Source organism: Anabrus simplex, chromosome 1, assembly GCF_040414725.1.
Source record: "Anabrus simplex isolate iqAnaSimp1 chromosome 1, ASM4041472v1, whole genome shotgun sequence".
NCBI lineage: Eukaryota > Metazoa > Arthropoda > Insecta > Orthoptera > Tettigoniidae > Anabrus > Anabrus simplex.
Window position 1 is genome coordinate 921,605,620 of NC_090265.1, and position 20,561 is coordinate 921,626,180.

Sequence of the window (20,561 nt, forward strand, 5' to 3'; positions counted from 1 at the left end):
ACAACGATCCACCGGGAAAATATTCTTGCTTACTATAAAACTGTTACTTTCACTTAGCGTCAGATATAACTAGCTGCCGCTACACGCATGTCTTGCTTGCCAGATTTGGCCGACTTCAGTGGCTAGGATGTACAGGTCTTAATCGCGGACTCTGAAAGTCAATGAACGAGTTTACTGCGCCGTGATATGGCAATTCCGCCCATGCATTTTTGTGCACATACCTCACAATTTCATCTTCAACTTCTTTAAAGCGTTCTTGTTGCGGGCCATTGAATGCTTTCTTTGTGCAGTAGGTACGCATGTCTAAGGTATCTTTGTCTTCACATTAATGCCGAATATGGGCTTTAATTAGGCCTATGCCATATTTTCTTGCGGCTGCACAATTATTATACATTTCTGAGTGTTTAATAGCCATTAACTTAAAATTGGCATCATAACATCGACGACGTTGAAAATTTTCCGGCAATACCTGTTCCACGTATCTTTACAATATGACGATCCATCACAAAAATATTTCTGCTGTCTATAAAACTTAATTTTACTAAGCGTCAGGTACAGCAGACACATTATAACTCTGCTACTGATAGCCGTGGCCTTTCTAGGAATTCGAAGGCTCGCATGTTTGATGCCATTCTGCAAATTTGAGAAACGTTTTTGTATAGGATAATAGAATGTCATTCTCTCCTCACTATTTTCCGAGATCCAGTGACGTTACACATAGGCACTGTACGAACGGTTGCCGTGGCTAGCGATGTAGGCCTATGATAAAGAAGCGGTCGTTTATTGTCAACGAGTTTTGTGTGTGCGCACGCGCGCGTGAAAAGAAATAGCGTGGTTACTGCGGTAGTTGCCAGTGGTGTTCATTACTATAAGGCCACAAATGCAAAACGACCCTTGATTTTACACACGAGATTCTGAGGAAAAAAACCGCCGTTTTGGATTCAAAGAAATACGGTATCACTCCAGAGGCTTCTGTGGCAAACATTTCAGTTTTCTTATCTTGAGGTGTATCACTTTCTTAATTTCAGTATACAGTATACCATTATCGTTTACTTCAGCCTTTATTTTTAATGAGTTAACGACTGCTATCGGCCACGTTATTTACGCATTTATTACAAAAACGTCTTATCCTCTTTCATTTCGAATTTTCTTTTGAGAACAGCAGTCGACCGGTATTACTAATCGACTCCAATATCGCCTTCGAATGTTGATGAGAGAGCTTGCAAATGCACATGGCGCGAAAACTATTGTGTACCGAAGATGATCGATCGCATTTTGTGGCCTAAGTTTCAGTTTTGTTATTCAAATAGTGTCACATATCCTAACTTATCTGTACTATATGTATGATGAAAACATACTTCAAGTGAAAGTAGAGAAATTATAACCTTCTCACTATAAATTTACATGATAATAGCTTTTCCGCAATTTAACGGATGCGAGATAATATAAACGAACGTCGTAATCACTGACGCACTCTGCCATATCTTGAGGTGTATGCCTATCTCATTCTTACTTAATTGCGGTATTTAGCATTAAAATTAAGCGATTGTTTATTCAGCGTTTATCGTTAACGAGTTAACAATGGCTATCGAACACGTTATTTGCACATTTATTACGAAAACATGTTCTACTCTTTCATTTTCCTCGCGGAAGTGCAGTCAACGGGTATTACTAATCGACGCCGACATTGTCTTCGAATATCGTAATCTATAATCTTCATTTCCGTATTGACAATTGCACAATTAAAAATAGGAGAGGATTTCCACCAATCAATACTTATTTATTGTATATATTAAACTACAGGACCGGTTTCGACCTCATATTCAAGGTCATCTTCAGCTGAACCATATATACATATTAATATAATGAAGCTTTGATTAAGATTGTGGTGTTGAAGGAATGCCATATGATGATGATGTACATTTAGTTACATACAAATGGGGCACGTCTTAGCGTGAGCTGGCGTATATGTCATTCTGTGTAACATTTTAGACATACAGTTGTAATATTACACAGAATGACATATACGCCAGCTCACGCTAAGACGTGCCCCATTTGTATGTAACTAAATGTACATCATCATCATATGGCATTCCTTCAACACCACAATCTTAATCAAAGCTTCATTATATTAATATGTATATATGGTTCAGCTGAAGATGACCTTGAATATGAGGTCGAAACCGGTCCTGTAGTTTAATATATACAATAAATAAGTATTGATTGGTGGAAATCCTCTCCTATTTTTAATTGTCTTCGAATGTCGACGAGAGAGCTCGCTGGTGGGCATAGCGAGAAAACGATACGGTACCAAAGATGATCGATCGCATGCAGTATAATGACTGGGTGCATAAATATCGGCAAAGGAAAATATCGAGCGCGCATAATCGCTTGTAATAACGGATGCGTCAGTGATAGGGTTCTCAATGTAACCAAAGGATAATACACAGTTTAATATAGGAATTTTGAAGGGACAAACAAAATTTATTGTTATAACGGGGTTCTCGTTATATGCCGTACTCGCTTTAGCGGACTTCTACTGTAAGTATGTAAATTAGGCCAATTACTAGTGTATCAGATATTACTCTCGCATCTCATCAACGGTTTTAGATCGAGCCTCTGGGCAAAGAACTAGGGACTTAACGAGGCAGTCAACATGATATAACGTAACCCATACATATTCTATGCAATATTTCTCGGGTTCGTTACCTGTTTTTCTCATTTGTAAACGATTGTTAAAATTTAAATTCATACATGTGCGTATCACTTTCTTTGACCAACATGGGGGTCAGCTCTGTGTTTGTTTGATAAATTGTTATTTAATTAGTATGATTTTAATTACGTTTTAAATTAAATAAATCTATCATACCAGGCGTAGGGATGTGGCGACCCCACCGCCCATTGGGAAACCACTGCAATCAGCCACCCGAGTATTGGCGGGAAAACCATAACGTTTGAGGGGTATGGATGAAATGCCTACTCCCAGTCTTGAACAACTAGGATGAATCACCTTCCCAGATCACATCTGGGATTGCAACTCCTGACCACGGTCAGAACATTGATCAATGATCAAATAATCAACTTATCATGGAGAGTCTTCTAATGAAAGAATCCACCGGCTTGGACATCCAACATTCTAGACCCGAGCAAAGACACCATTTGGATACGGTGGGGTGTCACATAGAAGATCATGGCGAGTCGGAGCGCCTGAAAGCCCAACAGACGAACCGCGGATACAGACTTAAATTCAGTAAACCAGGAATTTGCAAGATTAAACATCAATTCAATAATGAAAATTGGGAAGTTGAAACACTTAACTGATGTCATGGATCAACACAGGATTCTAATCACAGCCCTACAAGAACTTCGGAACACAGATTAGGACCCATTTGAATCTGCGGATATCGTCTTTACAAAGGACCTCCAGGAAAGCAAGTAATGAAAAATGTTCCCCAATTTGGAATGGGATTCCTGGTTCATACTAGCATATTAGATTCAGTGGAGGATTTCTCATTGAACTCATCAAGAACTGCAACCTTAAAGATTAGAGAACAAAATATATACACTGATTAATGTCCATGCGCCAACAAATGAAAAAAACAGGATAAATAAAGAGGAAACTGAAATGTTTTGGGAGGAGCTTGACCAACTGATTTCAAATATCCCTGACAACCATGTTAAAATTATGCTTGGAGATTTCAACACGAAAACTGGACAAGAGAGAAAATATCGCACAGTGGTAGGTAAATGGCTAGCACACAAATTGACACATAGAAATGGTCAAATATTAATTGAGCTTTGCACAGACTGTGGACTTATTCTTGAAACCACAAGATTTAAGAGAAAACCACACAAATTAAATGACCTGGAAATGTCCTAATGTTAAACTGGGTGAGTTTCAGATAGACCACGTAGCAATGAATAACAAATACCACAGAGAAATTTATAATGTCAAAGTCCTTCGTGGGGTGGACATTGATTCTGATCATTATATTTCAAAGATTAAAATCAAGTTAACCCCAAGAAAACATCACAAACCAGCTACTTAATAAATAATGCTGTATATACAGAGAGATCCAAAACATCTCTAAGCGACAAACTGGAAACGATTATTGATAAACTAAAAAATATTGCCAAAGAAGTTGCTCCTATGAAAAGGAGAAAGAAACATGCTTGGTGGAATGAGGAATGTGATATGGCAATACAGAAAAGACACAAAGCATGGCTAAATGACCAACAAAAGAAAACGGCACAATCTCGAGATGAACTAACTATTGCTAGAAGGCAAACGGCCAAGCTTAGAAGAATCAAACGAGACCATCAAAAAGAAAACCTAACTAACATAGATGAATCATTCAAACAACATAAGACACGAGACTATTACAGGACATTTCAACAATATCAATCAGGGTATACCCCACCTACACTCATGATGAGAAATAAACAAGGACAACTAACACACAATAATCAGGAGAATGCCAAAATTCTAGCTGATCACTTCAAAGAATTACTATACGCTGAAGACCCAAAAGAATACCTAGAATTTTCACCTGATCCAAAAAATAAAACACGCTTGGACAAGGTTATTCCACCAGATTTCCATGAGGTATTTCAAGCGATTAATTGGCTCAAGAATTATAAAGCTGCAGGAGAAAATCAAGTGGTTGCAGAGCTGCGGAAGAATACAAATAACCAAACACTTCAAAACCTACACAAACACATCATAGACATACGGAACTCTGAAAAGCTGCCTGCAGAATGAAATACAGCTATAATTCATCCAATACACAAAAAGGGGAATAGACTGGATCCAAATAATTATCGAGGGATCTCTCTACTTGATATCACATATAGGATCCTGTCTAGAATTATCCTCACGAGAATTCAAGAACAGCTCGACCAAGAACTTGAAGAGTATCAGGGGGGATTACGACCTGGAAGAAGTTGTCCTGACCAAATGGATTATGAACCATCAAAGAACGAGAAACAAAAAGCTAGTTATCACTTTTGTTGGCTTCAAGAAAGCATATGACAGTATTCATCGTGAGTCATTACTTAAAATCATTAAAGAATTTGGGTTACACCAGAAACTCATTAATCTCATTGGTGTTACCCTCAAGAACACTAGAGCAAAAGTTAAATTCCAAGGAGAGTTGTCTGAATCATTTGAAATCTGGACTGGATTTTGACAAGGGGATGGTCTCTCACCAATACTGTTTAACTGTGCATTGGAGAAAGTCATGCGAGAATGGTCTAAAAAATGTCAGCCAAACATCAAGATTGGCAAAAATATCAAACTCAATTGTCTAGCATTTGCAGATGACCTTGCGCTACTTGCAAGTAGTGTGGAAGAGGCTAAACTCCAAATTGAAGAATTAGAACAAATAGCAGCAAAAATTGGATTACAAATCTCCTTTGAAAAGGCGGAAATGATGCCATCCTTCAAAGTGGAAACATCACCTATCACTAGAGTTTGTGGTTTTTAGCATTTGCGATAAATGCGAAATATGTTTAAACTTTGTCAGTGTATGTGCCTTCACCTTATATGACCCCTGCAATTTCGAATTAGCAATAAAATGTGAAATCGGCTCAAAATGCGAAATTATACAATTTATGCGAAATAGAGGCGAAATTCTCGGTTTTATCCTAAATAAACATATGTCTTTTTAAAAACGATGCATTTTTCTTAAAAATAAGATATATGTGGTTATTTATTTCAGTGATCAGAATTATTACGGCGCCGTAAATCTTTCAATGTGTGGACTATCGTCCAACGGCCAAAGAGAGATGCAAAGAACAATCACACAGCTTAATGGAGTATGCGCGGCGATAACTACTCGATTCATACTTTGTGTTTCAAAGGTTGCCAATACGAATCTGGAAGATAACCGAGGTCTACCGATTCAGCACTAGGGAACCTAGGTATCACTTTCAAGCACACGCGTTCACTCACTTTGTGTTGACGCTTGATCATAGTTGGTTGTTCTCGACATAGGTGCTGAGTAGTTCTGTTTTAAAGTACGGTAGCGATTTATTGTCTGTTAGCCATGGGTAGAAACGAAGTGACGATAAAACAGCGTGCCGAGAGTTACAAATCGGAACATGTTTATATAAGCGATACAGATATATTGATGTGCCGACTTTGCAATCAAAGACTTGAATGGAAGAAGAAAGATGTTTTGGATAAACACTGCAAGAGCAAAAACCATTTGCTACTAAAGGAGCGATGTTTATCTCAACCAGCATGTGAACAGCGTGGCGTCAAGCGGCAAGCCACAATAGTAGAAATGGATGGAAAGGCAAAACGAGCAAAAACCGAGAAACAAACGTTCATCGAGGATACTGTGAAGATGTGCCTGCAGACTAATACAGTAGAACCTCGATAATTCGAAATCGGTTAATTCAAAATCCCGCCTAATTCGAAGCCGCTCTCGTTCCCGGAAACATGAGATACAGTTTTGCATGTTATTTCAATTGTTTAATTCGAAATACGGATAATTCGTAATTCGAATTACAATGTCGGCCCCATTAATGAAATTCAGACTTATAATTCGAAACTGCCTTTACATTTCAAAACAATAGTATGTTACAGAGTAATTTCAACTCGAAATGTATCCGCTCCGCGTCATAATAGAACGCGCGTTCCGAAACGTGGAAGGGTAGCTTTCCGCACTTACATTCACTTCGGTGGGTCTACAGTGCGCTTCATGATTGCCAAGTTGAATGAAACCAGAATTCTTTTGTATTCAACCTTTTAAGGAACGCCGAAATATCAAATCACGCAACAGACAGTGTGCGGAAAAACAGAATCCGCGAACACTGGCGATGCCGACAGTTGGCGAGAAAACGTAGCTCATATAATAAATTCGTAGGCACCGAACAACATTGTCATTGCCAGTGAAACTGCATTGCTTTATTTTAATGCGAGCCCAAACGGTCTTACGGTTTTAAAGGAGAAATTGTCAGCCGGGAAATCGTAGAAGGGTGAAGGATGGGGGTCATAGTAGTGCCTTGCAATGCACATGGAAGCGAGATACCGTACTTTATCCCCACGTCATAGGAAAGTTCGATAAGCTACAATGTCGGGCACTTTCCATGCCAGTACAAAGCATCTAAAAATGCAAACAGTACAGAAATCCAAAAAATAATGCTTTCGCACAGGGGAACCGGCATAATTTATCCTCGTCTTTGAATTGTGCGATTTTTTTTTCTTTCGTTGCGTGAGGTTATGTTTGTCAGTGATTTATCCAAGTGCATTATTTGAACATTCTAAATGCACCTTGTTGGATACATTTCGGAAATAGTTTTTTCCATGGCATTTGAAAGGTTTAAACTGTGAATCGAGGTGATTGCATGTATTAATGGGTCTTAGAATACTTTGTGACGCGGCAAGTGTTTACTTTTCTGAAGTACGAGAGAAGTGCCATGGCGGGAAATTGTACAAGGATAGTCATAGGAAAGTTCGATTTTAAGGACATCGGGTACTTTCTGTGTAAATACAAGGCATCTAAAATGCATACAGTATAGTAATCCAATTAATAAAGCACTTGCACATGGGAGCCAGCATAGATTTCTCCTCGTCTTTGAATCGTGCTTTTTTTTTTTTTCTTTCTTTCGTTGCGTGAGGTTATGTTTACCAGTGAGATATCCGAGTGCATTATTTGAATACTGTAAATGCACCTTCTTGGATACATTTTGGAAATAGTTCTTTTTCCTTGACATTTGAACGGTATAAACTGTGAATCAAGGTTAACTGCATGCAGTAACGGGCCTTAGAATATTTTATAACGCGGCAAGGGTTGGTACTTCTGAATTGCGAATTGGCGGTTAATTCGAAATCACGTAATTCGAAGTCTGATTTTTAGTCCCAACGACTTTGAATTAACGAGGTTTTACTGTATCCCCATCCACAAGCTGGACCATCCTGCTTTCCGAGACTACCTTGAAAAGTAAGTGTCGATTTCAGACATATTTTTGGGCATTATTTATATTTGTGTTAATACATTTACACCATCTTGAGTGGTATAGCCTACCTGACTTTGCAATATTCATGAACTAGCCTATATTCCTCATTCCCCCCTCCAAAGAGAACCACGTGGATGGTTGTTTTTAAGTATTAATATTGCTATACGGCCTTGTTAAATTTTAGGTTAGGTAAACTTTGTACCAAAAACCACGTAGATGCACGTTTTCGAATATGACGATTTCACATGGAATTTTAGGTTAGGTTATTCAAATTTTCAACCAAAAAACCAAACACACATGGATGGACATTATTTTAAAATGTTGCAATTTAACAGACCATCTAGGATGTAAAATAATAGCTTGTTTCCATGTACATAAATGGAAGTTTACAGGGAAAAGCTTTAAAACTCATTCAGTGATTCGCTAGGCCAGCACTACACCAAATCTTTAAGTATTTGTCCTTACCTCTAAAATTTATTATTATTATTATTATTATTATTATTATTATTATTATTATTATTATTATTATTAGCATGTTTAACGAAATGTTATTGGCCCCATAGGTACGTCCAAGGATCAGGAGATCTGCCTCAAGTCAGTACCCTTAGCAGAGATTATGTTCCACGTTGCGGAGATTCAGCAAAGGCAGAGGTGAATGCTGCATTAGACGGGAAGCCCATTGTAGTAATCGCGGACGAGACGTCGGACAGCCGAGGAAGATGTGTCTTTGCTGTTCTATTCAGAATGATCACGCCAACTGCAGAAAAACAAGTTTATTTGGCAAGCTGTTCATTTTTGGATACCGCTAACGGGACATCATGCAGCCAAGCCATCATTGATGCTCTGAAAGACTATAATACTGATTATGAAAACGCGCTGGCTTTAGTGTCAGACTCTGCCAGATACATGGGTACATGTTTCCAGGGGCCGATGACCTTCGATGTTAGGCCCCTTAAAACAACAAGCATCATCATCATCATCAGTGGAGCATTTTGGACTTTAAAATTATTACATTTCGTCCCATCTCGTTCCATTAGGGGCCGATGACTTAGAAACTTAGAACATGTTTCCAGGCATTACAGACGATTATTGGGGACCATCTTCTTCACTTCCAGTGCTTTGCACATAAGTTGCATCTTGTGGGGGATGTTATTCTCAAGGAACTGTCACAGTTGAACGATTTAGTTTCAGAACTTAAAATGGCTTTTCTCCACTGTAGGAAGTTGAAGAACTCCTACCTAAATTTTTTGCAAGATAATTTCCCCGATTTGAATGCACTGTTGTTCCCAGCTCCTGTCATCACCCGATGGAACTCTTGGTTTCGCTCAGTCCAGTATCTTGACAAGTACTTCACACCCCTGGTAGAGTTCTTTAGCTCTCTTGATGAGAATTCCCTAAATAGCAGTGGCCATTCAGTGTTGGAAATGTTTACAGATCAGGATATGCTTCCGTTGCTGAAAGTTCGGATAAAGTTTGTTTCACAGATATCTGTAAAAATTAATGCAGCACTCACAGTACTGGAGGGATCATCTTACCCGTATGTTCACAAGCTGTGGGATGATCTTACCACTATTTGTGCAGAATTGAAGAGGTGTGCTGACGGATGGTTTCCGTTGGAAACAAGTAACCTGCTGGAGAGTTTCAGAAACAGTACGAAGAAAGAAGAAATTAAGGTGCAGTTTAAGCAGTGTATGCTTAAATGCATAACTAAGCTCTCGAAGCACATGGGCGTCAGTGATAATACTAATGTGTTTTTCAAGGAAGTGTGCAATTTATTTAATCCTGCAGTTGCAGGGCAAAACAGTGCTCTGGAACCCAAATCACTTGTGTCGTTGAAGCATACGTTGCCATTTTTTAGAAGTGTCACTGTTGATCAGTTTGTTGAGGGTTGCGAGGCATATCACCAACAGAGGCTGCAGAACATTAGAATGGACAAAACCACTGACACTCTTCAAATGTTGATGGCACTTAAGTTAAAGTTTCCTTCCTTTGCTTCGGCAGCACTGCAGTGCACTTGGGCCCCTACGAACAGCATCGATGTAGAGCGTTTTATTTAGCAAGTACAAGATGATTGTAACTGATAGGCGGACTCGAATGAAGAAGGACACCATTCAAACTAAATTTAAATATCTTGGAGAGATTATAACTTGGAACTTAAAAGAGAAAATATCAGTTGAAAATAGAAAATAGAATTACCAAATTAAAACAAGCACAACACATTACTTGGCCAACCTACAAGAAGAAATCTCTCTCGATAAATGCAAAATTTAAACACTACAACTCCGTTATTAAGCCTGAAGCAACCTATGCTAGTGAAACCTTATTCAAGTTGAATATGAAATTAACTACAGATAAATTACAGAAAATAGATAGACGAATCATTAGAACAATTCTAAACAAAAAACACCAATTATATGGACAATGGCGATTACTACCTACTGAGTCTATAATAGATACAATGCGGAAAAGAAGAGTTGCTTTTTTCTGTCACATATTACGACTACCAGAAACTAGGATACTCAAACATTTATTCAACTACTTTTGGAAAAGTAAAACTAAAAATCACTGGTTCAAAGAAGTCCAAGAAGATTTGAATTAGGCTTGACAATTCAACAAATTGAAAACAGAGAAAAGAAGAGGCTCCTGAGAAATAATGACGTGAGACTTAAACTGAAGACCTATACACGCAAACAGTACAACATAACTGACGAAGAACGGGCAGCCACGTCAGAGAGAATGAATCATTTCTGGGAACAAAAGAAGAAACATCAACCAAATTTGTATATGTATATAGATTGATTTCAGTGCTCCAATGTGGGCGTAAAATAAAATAAATAAATAAATAAATAAATAAATAAATAAATAAATAAATAAATAAATAAATAAATAAATAAATAAAATAAAATAAAATAAAAAAATAAATAAATAAATAAATAATAATAATCTATCATACCCATTAAAATGCATTCTCATTCACTAGTTTTATATTCACGTACTTCCTGTCCATATGCTTTTAGTATATTTTAGTAAGTAGAGATTTTACTGCCCACATTCGGATGTACCACGTGCTTTTATTCTGAGCTAGGCCGAATATTAAGACATAATATGGTACAACATGGTGGTATGATTTATGCAACCAACAGTAGATGGAAACAAACACTTGAAACCTAACCTCTATTTAGTACTCTTACATACTCACAGGATGTCATTTTATAATAATAAACACTTATGAGTGAGTAAAACTTAACTTTTGGCTTCGTACAGGCTTCCAGAAGCAGTAAAACAATAAAACAATAAAACTTCGATAACAACACGCATGTGCCCACCACAGTGTTATTCTACTGGTCTAGTGTGAACATCAACTGGTTCACTTATTCGCCGCCAGAGTTCAATACCATCCACACTTTGCAAAAATAAAGTGGTGGTATGATTTAAGAGGTGGTACAAAATAGGAAACCTTCCCCTATAACTTTTTCTTTCCTGGCCTTCTCCCAATCATCTGGAGTCAACACTAATATAGATTAAGCCCTCCCTGATGCCAACACTGTGGGGAGGAATGTATTTGCTATTGCGTGTTTCTATGGTGGTTGGAAGTGTGACGAGTTGTATGTAGATGATGATGAGTATTAAGATGATCACTAACACCCAGCATATATCACAAGAAGAAAGCTGAAGGAAACTAAGACTGTAGTTTACACATTAGTATGGTAATGAATGATTTTATACAATAATTTCAAACAACATGCTCTTATTTTCTCCTGGGTACCAAATCAAGTGATATAATTTATACAAACCTCTATTTGCATTTTGAGATGCATTTTAAACTTCGAGAGTAATGTAAGAAAAATGGCCAGAGAAAGTTCAAAGACTTCTGGGACGGACGACACGCCATTTTTTGAAAGTGCGACACAAAGATACTGCTTAATAGCAGTAACAAACATTTCATTAGCTCGAAACACTGGCCCTGCATTCTGGAGTATTGACAGTAGCAGGTGCAGTGACAAAATTTTTGAACGAAGCTCATGTGACCTGAAATTATATAAAAGACACATTTAGAGATACATAAAATTTTTCCTCTACCCCTCACCACCTTTCACAGTTTCCAGTTAGTAATTCACACAATATGGAGGAATCAATAAAAATGCAATACTACAGCTTAGAATAAATACAAAGCAGTAATGACTACATGAACTGGAAACTACTTTTAAAACTATGAGGAAAATAGGCTGGGACTGGAAGGACAGAAGTAATTTTTCAATGGATTTGAAAATGAGGCAAGAGGCAAGAATCAAGAAAGGCATAGGCATATCTGGCATTTATTGCAAACAAAAATATTCTGACCAGTAAACAAATAAATAGAGAGATAGGAATTATCATACAAAATCATTTGTATAAAACACACTGCTTTATGGAAGTGACAGCTGGACATTAGAAAGCAACAGAAATGTGAATATGGCACAAAATGACAAGAAAAAGCTCAACTGAAATAAAAATTCATCAAGAAGTATTAAAAGAAATAAAAGAGAGCAGGTTACTAAAAATTAAAAATCGAACATATTATTAGACACAACATACATATCAATATTTTTAAAAGCAAAATGTTATGAAAGCAACAGTGAAGCAAGGTTGATCTAGGAAAAAGTATCTGGAGGACATCAAGGGCAGAATAGGATATGTTTACAGGTTTCAGCCTAATAAGTCAATACAGTCCATTATACATTTTGTACATTATCTCTTTACACTTATGTGGTACATTGTCATTCCTACACTCTGGTATGTTGCTTTGCCCTATTGCACCCTCCTGCTAACTCCATGTCCAGCCTTGTATTCTGCATTAATTCACTCCCTAACTATATCAAACTGTCAACAATTTCAAGGCTTTGACCACCAATTTTCCCAATGCTTTTCCCTTGTCTTTCTCCTTTTTACAATGGTCTTTCTTTTCTCTGCGCTGATTTTCATACTATACTTTTCAATTTTCTCCTTCAGTGCATCAAGTTGTTCTTGTTCTTCTTTGCTGTTCGTTCCCCAAAACACTCACCATCATCGTCCTCATCATCATCATGAACCAGCTCGTTTCCCGGTGTGGTGAATGAGCGCTCTCCATTTACTTCTATCCATGTAGATGTCTTCCTCCATAACTTGCTGTAAATCCAGACCTTTTCTAGCTAGATCATTTCTAATCTGACCAATCCATCTCTCCCTTGGCTGAGCTTTTGCCTGATCTTTTGCCTTTGAGTTCCTTCTCAAACCACACTCTAGCTATTCTTTGTAGGTCCATTCTTTTGAGACGACCAAACCATTTCAATCTGGCATCGACACAGATCTCATAAGAGACTTTTTCACTTGGACAAGATGGGTATCTCGTCGTTTCTTATTTTGTCCCTCCTCGTTTTCTGAATCATAATTGTTAAGAACTTAATTTCCACAGCTTGTAGTTTGCTGATATTTCTGTTGGTATGGATACAGGTTTCCATACAGTATGTGGTAACTGGTACAAAGAAGCTCCTGTTGAGTATTAATTTTGATCTTAATGGAACTTGTTTATACCAAAGAAGTTATCTCACAAGATGATAAAACTCTGCTCCATTCTACACTCTACTAGCGATTTCTGCAGATCGTTGGCTATCTGATGATACTACACTGCCACGATAACAGACCTGATGTACTTGTTGTGTTCCAACCTTGATTGAATCTAGAGTGATGTTAGTATGGATATTCTGTCAACTAACAGACAACACTGCAGTTTTCGACTTGCATGTCTTGGGACCAAATTGCTTGAATATAGCATTCCATTCATTCAGCTTTTGTTGTACTTCAAGCAAACTATCACCTCATATCAGCATAGCATCTGCTAAGGCGAGAAATTTAAACTCAGATTTGTATCTTATTAACATCGCACCATCACAGTTAGGTCTTATGGAGCCGATGGGACAGGAAAGGGCCAGGAGTGGGAAGGAACCGGCCGTAGCCTTAATTAAGGTACAGTCCCAGAATTTGCCTGGTGTGAAAATGGAAAACCATCTTCAGGGCTGACGACAGTAGGGTTCGAACCCACTATCTCCCGAATACTGGATACTGGCCGCACTTAAGCAACTGCAGCTGTCACGTTCGGTGAGAGTTGTTGGTGATTCTCTTAACTCTTTTCATTATTTCATTCATTACAATGATGAATAAAAGTGGCAATAATGCACTGCCTTATTGTACACCCTGCCTAGCCTCAAACCACTCCAAATATCCGTACCCTATTTGGACACAACACTGGCAATGTTCATACAGCATTTTGACTTTATTAATTAAAGCACATGGTATAGATCTATTTTCAAGGCATTCCCAGATTTTTTTGTCTCTGTACACTGTTGTAAGCCTTCTCAATATCTAGGAAAATAAAGATAACATTTTTCCCTTTTTTCCCAGTTATTCTCCATTATCATCCTTACATAAAATATTAGATCGTTGTTGCCCTATTCGTTCTAAAACCATACTGCTTCTCTTCAAGCCGTGGTTCAACGATGGTTTTTAATCTCTGTTCTATGATTTGTTCCATTATTTTGAGTCCATGAGATAGAAGAGCGATGCCCTGTAGTTGCTGGGTTTCTGTCTGTCTCCTTTCTTAAACAGAGGGACGATGACTCGTTTAGTCCAGTGTTCGGGCAGGGGACTTTTTTTTTTTTCCCCTCCCAAATGGTGTTTAGGACAACCATTGCAATCCTTGTACCGTGCTCCAGCAGCCTTGATCATGTCAACACTCTCATCTATGCCTGTTGCCTTCTGTGCACAAAATTTGAGATTATTGCATATTCATACCTGCCAACTTTACAATACCAAAAATCAGGAGATTCTGATATGAAAATAAGGAAAAATCAGGAGAAATCAGGAGACACAATTTGTCAAAACTGCTTACTTTACATGTCTTGTGCAATACAGTATTATGATATATTTATACACTTATTGCCTCAAAGCCCGACTGTTGCTGTACGAGGCTACAAGGCTAAAAATTACACATCTCTATTCCCTCCCGGGAAGTATGTGAGTAGGATGATCGGTCTCTGATAAGCCTTCATAAAATAGTATGAATTCATGCTCCACATGTGTGAATCAGTCATTCCATTACTTAGTAAATGGATAGATTAATATATTGTATCAAGCGCCCGTGCGATTACGCAAGGCGCAATGCACTTTGTATCAAATAACTAGCTGATGTAGCCGTGCTTCGCTACGGAATTCTCGGAAAGACTATCCATATAGTTTTCTCAACTGAAATCAACAGTTGAAATAGGTCATTACTCATTACAATGACGTCAGTATGAATGTCACGATTAAAGCAATGCTGTCATATGAAATATTCGATAAAATGAAAAACAGCACATTTTCTCACTTTTAACGAAAAGTACTACGGAATCGATCTAAGAGTTCAAAGTTCCAGAGCTAGAATGACCAGGCCACAAACAATCACGAACACTCCAGTGTAATTATTCCATTTAAGTGTGCACACTGCTCATTCCAATCACTGCCTCAGAGTAGAGATCGAATAGCTGGAATACTATGATGATCCAGTGTGTTACATACCAGTAGTATCAGAAAATTTATGAACCAGCAGAATGCTAAAGAAGAGAGATCTCTAATTCCCCAGCTACATCTCGCTAACATTCAGGCAGGCTGTTATACTCGATACGCACCTACGCAGCAGTAATCCGAACTATTGGAGATAAATGGCAACAGAATATACAAAGCACATCACAACAAACAATGGTCAATGTAATGTTATTGTTGATCAATTTTATGAGCTTTCTATAATGCAAGCCTTCACATTTAGTTTTCTTCCGACTTTGTGATCTTAGAGCATCTAATGTAATGTGAGTCGTCCTTTCTCTCATGACTTCCTCTTGTGTTATTATTCAAGCGATTGTTCTTTCACGACTTTTTCTCATTCTTCACAATTTAATCACCATCACCACCAATATTATTATAGTCGGTACAGTAAAACTGAATAAGATATAAATAATCGGAAATTGTATTCTCTCTAAACTTGTGTTATGTAGTACTTTTTGATATGACCAATAAGATAGGCGATTAAAAATTAAATTTTTGGCTTCTTCCCCAAAACTACCATTTCGAACAGGGTGAATAAAATTCCTTATTCTCCAACTTTACATACCAATTTTCATTAAATTCTGTTCACCCATTTTCTCGTACCTCGGCGCTGATATGGACTTAGCAACAAAAATCCAACATTTTTTTCCTTACTAGTTGCTTTACGTCACACCGACACAGATAGGTCTTATGGTGATGATGGGACAGGAAAAGTCTAGGAGTGGGAAGAAAGCAGCCGTGACCTTAATTAAGGTCCAGCCCAGCATTTGCCTGGTGTGAAAATGGGAAACCACGGAAAACCATCTTCAGGGCTGCCGAAAGTGGGGTTCGAACCCACTATCTCCCGAATACTGGACGCACTTAAGCGACTGCAGCTATCAAGCTCGGTTAAAATTACAAATTCATGCATATCTCTGTTATCATAGCCGGTAAAGTAAAAATGTATAAGACATAAATGATAGGAAATTTAATAATATATATAACTTTAGTTATGAAGTATTTATCGATACGGCCAATTCTTCTTTCTTCTTTTGCTACCACTTTTTCCCACATCTGTGGGGTCGTGAGTACGAACTGTGTCGCACGTGTGGATTTGGCCCTGTTTTAGGGCCAGATGCCCTTCCTGACGCCAACCCTATACAGAGGGTAGAGTGGTATGATAAGGAGTGTGTTGAGACGGACAAATTCACCCAGTCCCCGAGCCAGAAAAATTAATCAGAAGCGATTACAATCCCCGACCCGGCCGGAAATCGAACCCGGGACTCTCTGAACCAAAAGCCAGTACGCTGACCATTCAGCCAACGAGTTGGAGTTATCAATAGGGCCAATAATAACAAATATTTGAGAATTAAATTTTAGGCCTTCCCCTAGACTACCATATCACTCAGCGTCAATAAATTTACGGCCTAGATGTAGCGACTTATTTCCCGACTTCATATACCGATTTTCATTAATTTCTCTGCAGCCATTTTCTAGTGATGAGTGTTCATACATACAGACAAAAATTACGGAAAATTAAAATGTGCATTTCCCCTTGTTACTGTGGTCACGACCGGTACAGAAATAGCATTCTTTTTAAATTCTGAGCAATGTACAGACAAAACTTTTATTTTATTTATATTGAGATGAATTAAAATTGGTCAGAATTGTCTCCAAATGGCTCCTAAGATCTCTAGAAAAGTTACTAGTCATTATCACGGAAATTATGTCATTAAATTACTAAAAGAGACTCCATGTCTAGCGACTAGTCTCTAGAATCAACTAGACTGATGTGAACTGTGAACAAACACAAACACAGCCCACACGAACGAGAGCCTGACAATCGATATTCGCATCGCGATATACAAGTTTCAATAAACATCGCACATTCGCGCACATTTCACGCATTAATAAACGTCAATATTTCGTTCGAAAGCGGCCAATGAGCGAAGGACTTCCGGCCACTGGCATAAAAAAAGCTGAAATGGTGCGATCTGAAAACAAATGTTTGAAGTTCACCAAAAAGTAAGCTAAAATCGGGAGAAATCATTGAATAATCAGGAGGCGAGAAAAACTGTTGAATATCGCGAGTCTCCCACCTAAATTGGGAAAGTTGGCAGGTATGTAATTTTTTTTTAAAATTTGTTTTTGCAAGTTGCTTTACATCGCACCGTTAAAGATAGGTCTTGCAGTGACGATGGATAGGAAAGGGCTAGGAGTGGGAAGGAAGCGGCCGTGGCCTTAATTAAGGTACAGCCCCAGCATTTGCTTGGTGTGAAAATTGAAAAACCACGGAAAACGATCTTCAGGGCTGCCGACAGTGGGATTCGAACCCACTATCTCCCGAATACTGGATACTGGCCGCACTTAAGTGACTGCAGCTATCGAGCTCGGTAGGTATGCATTTTGGACTCTCTTTCACTTTCTCGGCTGTTAAAGTGGAATAAAAAAGGGGGGGGAAGTCTAATACGTGAGTAAATACGGTAGTTGGACTGAACACCTACGGGATTGATATTATAAAATTGCAATTACCGCATAATCTCGAATACCACCCGCCACCGAATAAGACCCGCACCCTTATTTCGAATGAACAAAATTTAAAAAGAGTCAAAATATTTACAATCTTTACTAACACACGTCAAATTATTAGAAAATAAAAAGAAAAGTAAAGAAACATTTCCAGAACGATATCCAACGAGTTTATTAATCATCATCATCATCATCATCATCATCAGTACCAACTTCGGAACTTTCATCATCATCACCTTCCCACAAAATGTTGTCATCGCTGCCATTCATAGCATTAGAAATGCTACATTTCCTGAAGCTCTTCCATATGAGGTCTCCAGGGATACGATTCCATGCCGTCAAAATCCACAAACACAGCAGCTGGACTTCCAGGCGCTGAATGCGAAAAGATGGCGTCAGTGTGTGATTATCAGCTGCCATCCATTCTGTATAGAGCTGTTTCAAGGCTGCTTTAAATGGACGGTTCACACAGACATCCAGCGGCTGTAGCATAGACGTCATCCCGCCCGGAATGACTGCTAGGTCGGTTTTCCCATCTTTGATTTGTTTCTTCGCAACGTCTGTTGTGTGGCCACGGTAACTGTTGAGTACAAGCAAGCTCTTTTGTCCCAATAATGCACCAGGGCAACGCTGTCAGACACACTTTACCCAGTCTTCCACAAGTGAACTGTCCATCCAGCCGGAGTTCTGAGATCTGACGATAACACCAGCGAGTAGATTTTTAGGAAGCGTCTTTCGCTTGAGAACAATATACGGCGACAATTTGGTTCATCAGCAAGAATACACAACATTACTGTACACTGTTGTTTTTCATTACCACCTGTTTTAATGGTAACACTTTTCGCACCCTTAACATTCACAGTCCTGTCCACTGGCATTTCAAAGTAAGACTGGCGTCTGATCTGCATTGCCAATTTGGGAAAACAAATATGCATTTTCCTTCCGCAACCAAATTATGTGATGCTGAAACGAAAATAACTTCTCATCGTAGGCACCAGGAAGACGCTGCGATATTGAGGTACACCTTCATACGCTCAACCCATTTCTTTTATAAAAATTACAAACCCATCCTCGGCTTGCCTTAAGCCCTTCCGATGAAAGTTCCTTTGCGATCTCTAATGCCTTTAGCTGACCCATTTCGGTTGACACACCATATCCCAATTCCCGCCTTTCTGTCAAGTATTTATAAAGTTTTTTTCAATTCCTGGAAACTATACACTCAGTCCATGAAAAGCTCTATGATCACCACTAGATGTTAATAGCACATTTTTCTTCTTTCTCCAATTGCCAATACATGATACGTCAATATCGTATTTTCTACCGGCGGCACATTTTCCAATAATTTCAGCTTCCCGAACTACTTTCAGTTTCCCACTCGCAGTAAAATATCGCTAACTCTCTGTGTAATTCATGTTGATAGTCCAAGAACATGCGTGAAACTGACGCCTAGCGCAGAAGTAGCATATGATATAGATGTTGATTCCCATAGGGAATCTGAAATATTTGTTTCGAATGAGTAAATTTATAATACCAATATAAATGGTCCGTTATTGGACATTATAAATTTTCCAGCTAACTCATTCCTGGTTGCCAGCACTTCGCCCTCGTGTGCTAGGCTGGGCTCATCAGTTGGTACCTAGCACACCTACCAAGACGCTGGCTAGTGCATACCGTGGAGGCCACTGCGTAAGCTAATTGAAGCCACCGGCAGTGCCAATGCACTATGAGACACTTTGTCCCATTATCAAAAATTGATGCCTGCTTGGCCATCAGATGATATAGATGTTGATTCCCATAGGGAATCTGAAATATTTGTTCCGAATGAGTAAATTTATAATACCAATATAAATGGTCCGTTATTGGACATTATAAATTTTCCAGCTAACTCATTCCTGGTTGCCAGCGCTTCGCCCTCGTGTGCTAGGCTGGGCTCATCAGTTGGTACCTAGCACACCTACCAAGACGCTGGCTAGTGCATACCGTGGAGGCCACTGCGTAAGCTAATTGAAGCCACCGGCAGTGCCAATGCACTATGAGACACTTTGTCCCATTATCAAAAATTGATGCCTGCTTGGCCATCAGATGATATAGATGTTGATTCCCATAGGGAATCTGAAATATTTGTTCCGAATGAGTAAATTTATAATACCAATATAAATGGTCCGTTATTGGACATTATAAATTTTCCAGCTAACTCATTCCTGGTTGCCAGCGCTTCGCCCTCGTGTGCTAGGCTGGGCTCATCAGTTGGTACCTAGCACACCTACCAAGACGCTGGCTAGTGCATACCGTGGAGGCCACTGCGTAAGCTAATTGAAGCCACCGGCAGTGCCAATGCACTATGAGACACTTTGTCCCATTATCAAAAATTGATGCCTGCTTGGCCATCAGATGATATAGATGTTGATTCCCATAGGGAATCTGAAATATTTGTTCCGAATGAGTAAATTTATAATACCAATATAAATGGTCCGTTATTGGACATTATAAATTTT

At 38.7% G+C, this 20,561-nt stretch overlaps 1 protein-coding gene across 1 annotated transcript in view; it reads right to left on the minus strand.

The window, feature by feature from the left end:
- Window positions 1-20,561, minus strand: part of Sec71 (ADP ribosylation factor guanine nucleotide exchange factor Sec71) — a 452,892-nt gene that overhangs the window by 370,967 nt on the left and 61,364 nt on the right. Inside the window, exon 8 of the mRNA XM_067136654.2 lies at window positions 11,760-11,994. Coding sequence (XP_066992755.2) covers window positions 11,760-11,994 — 235 coding nt within the window. The remainder of the gene's footprint in view (window positions 1-11,759; window positions 11,995-20,561) is intronic.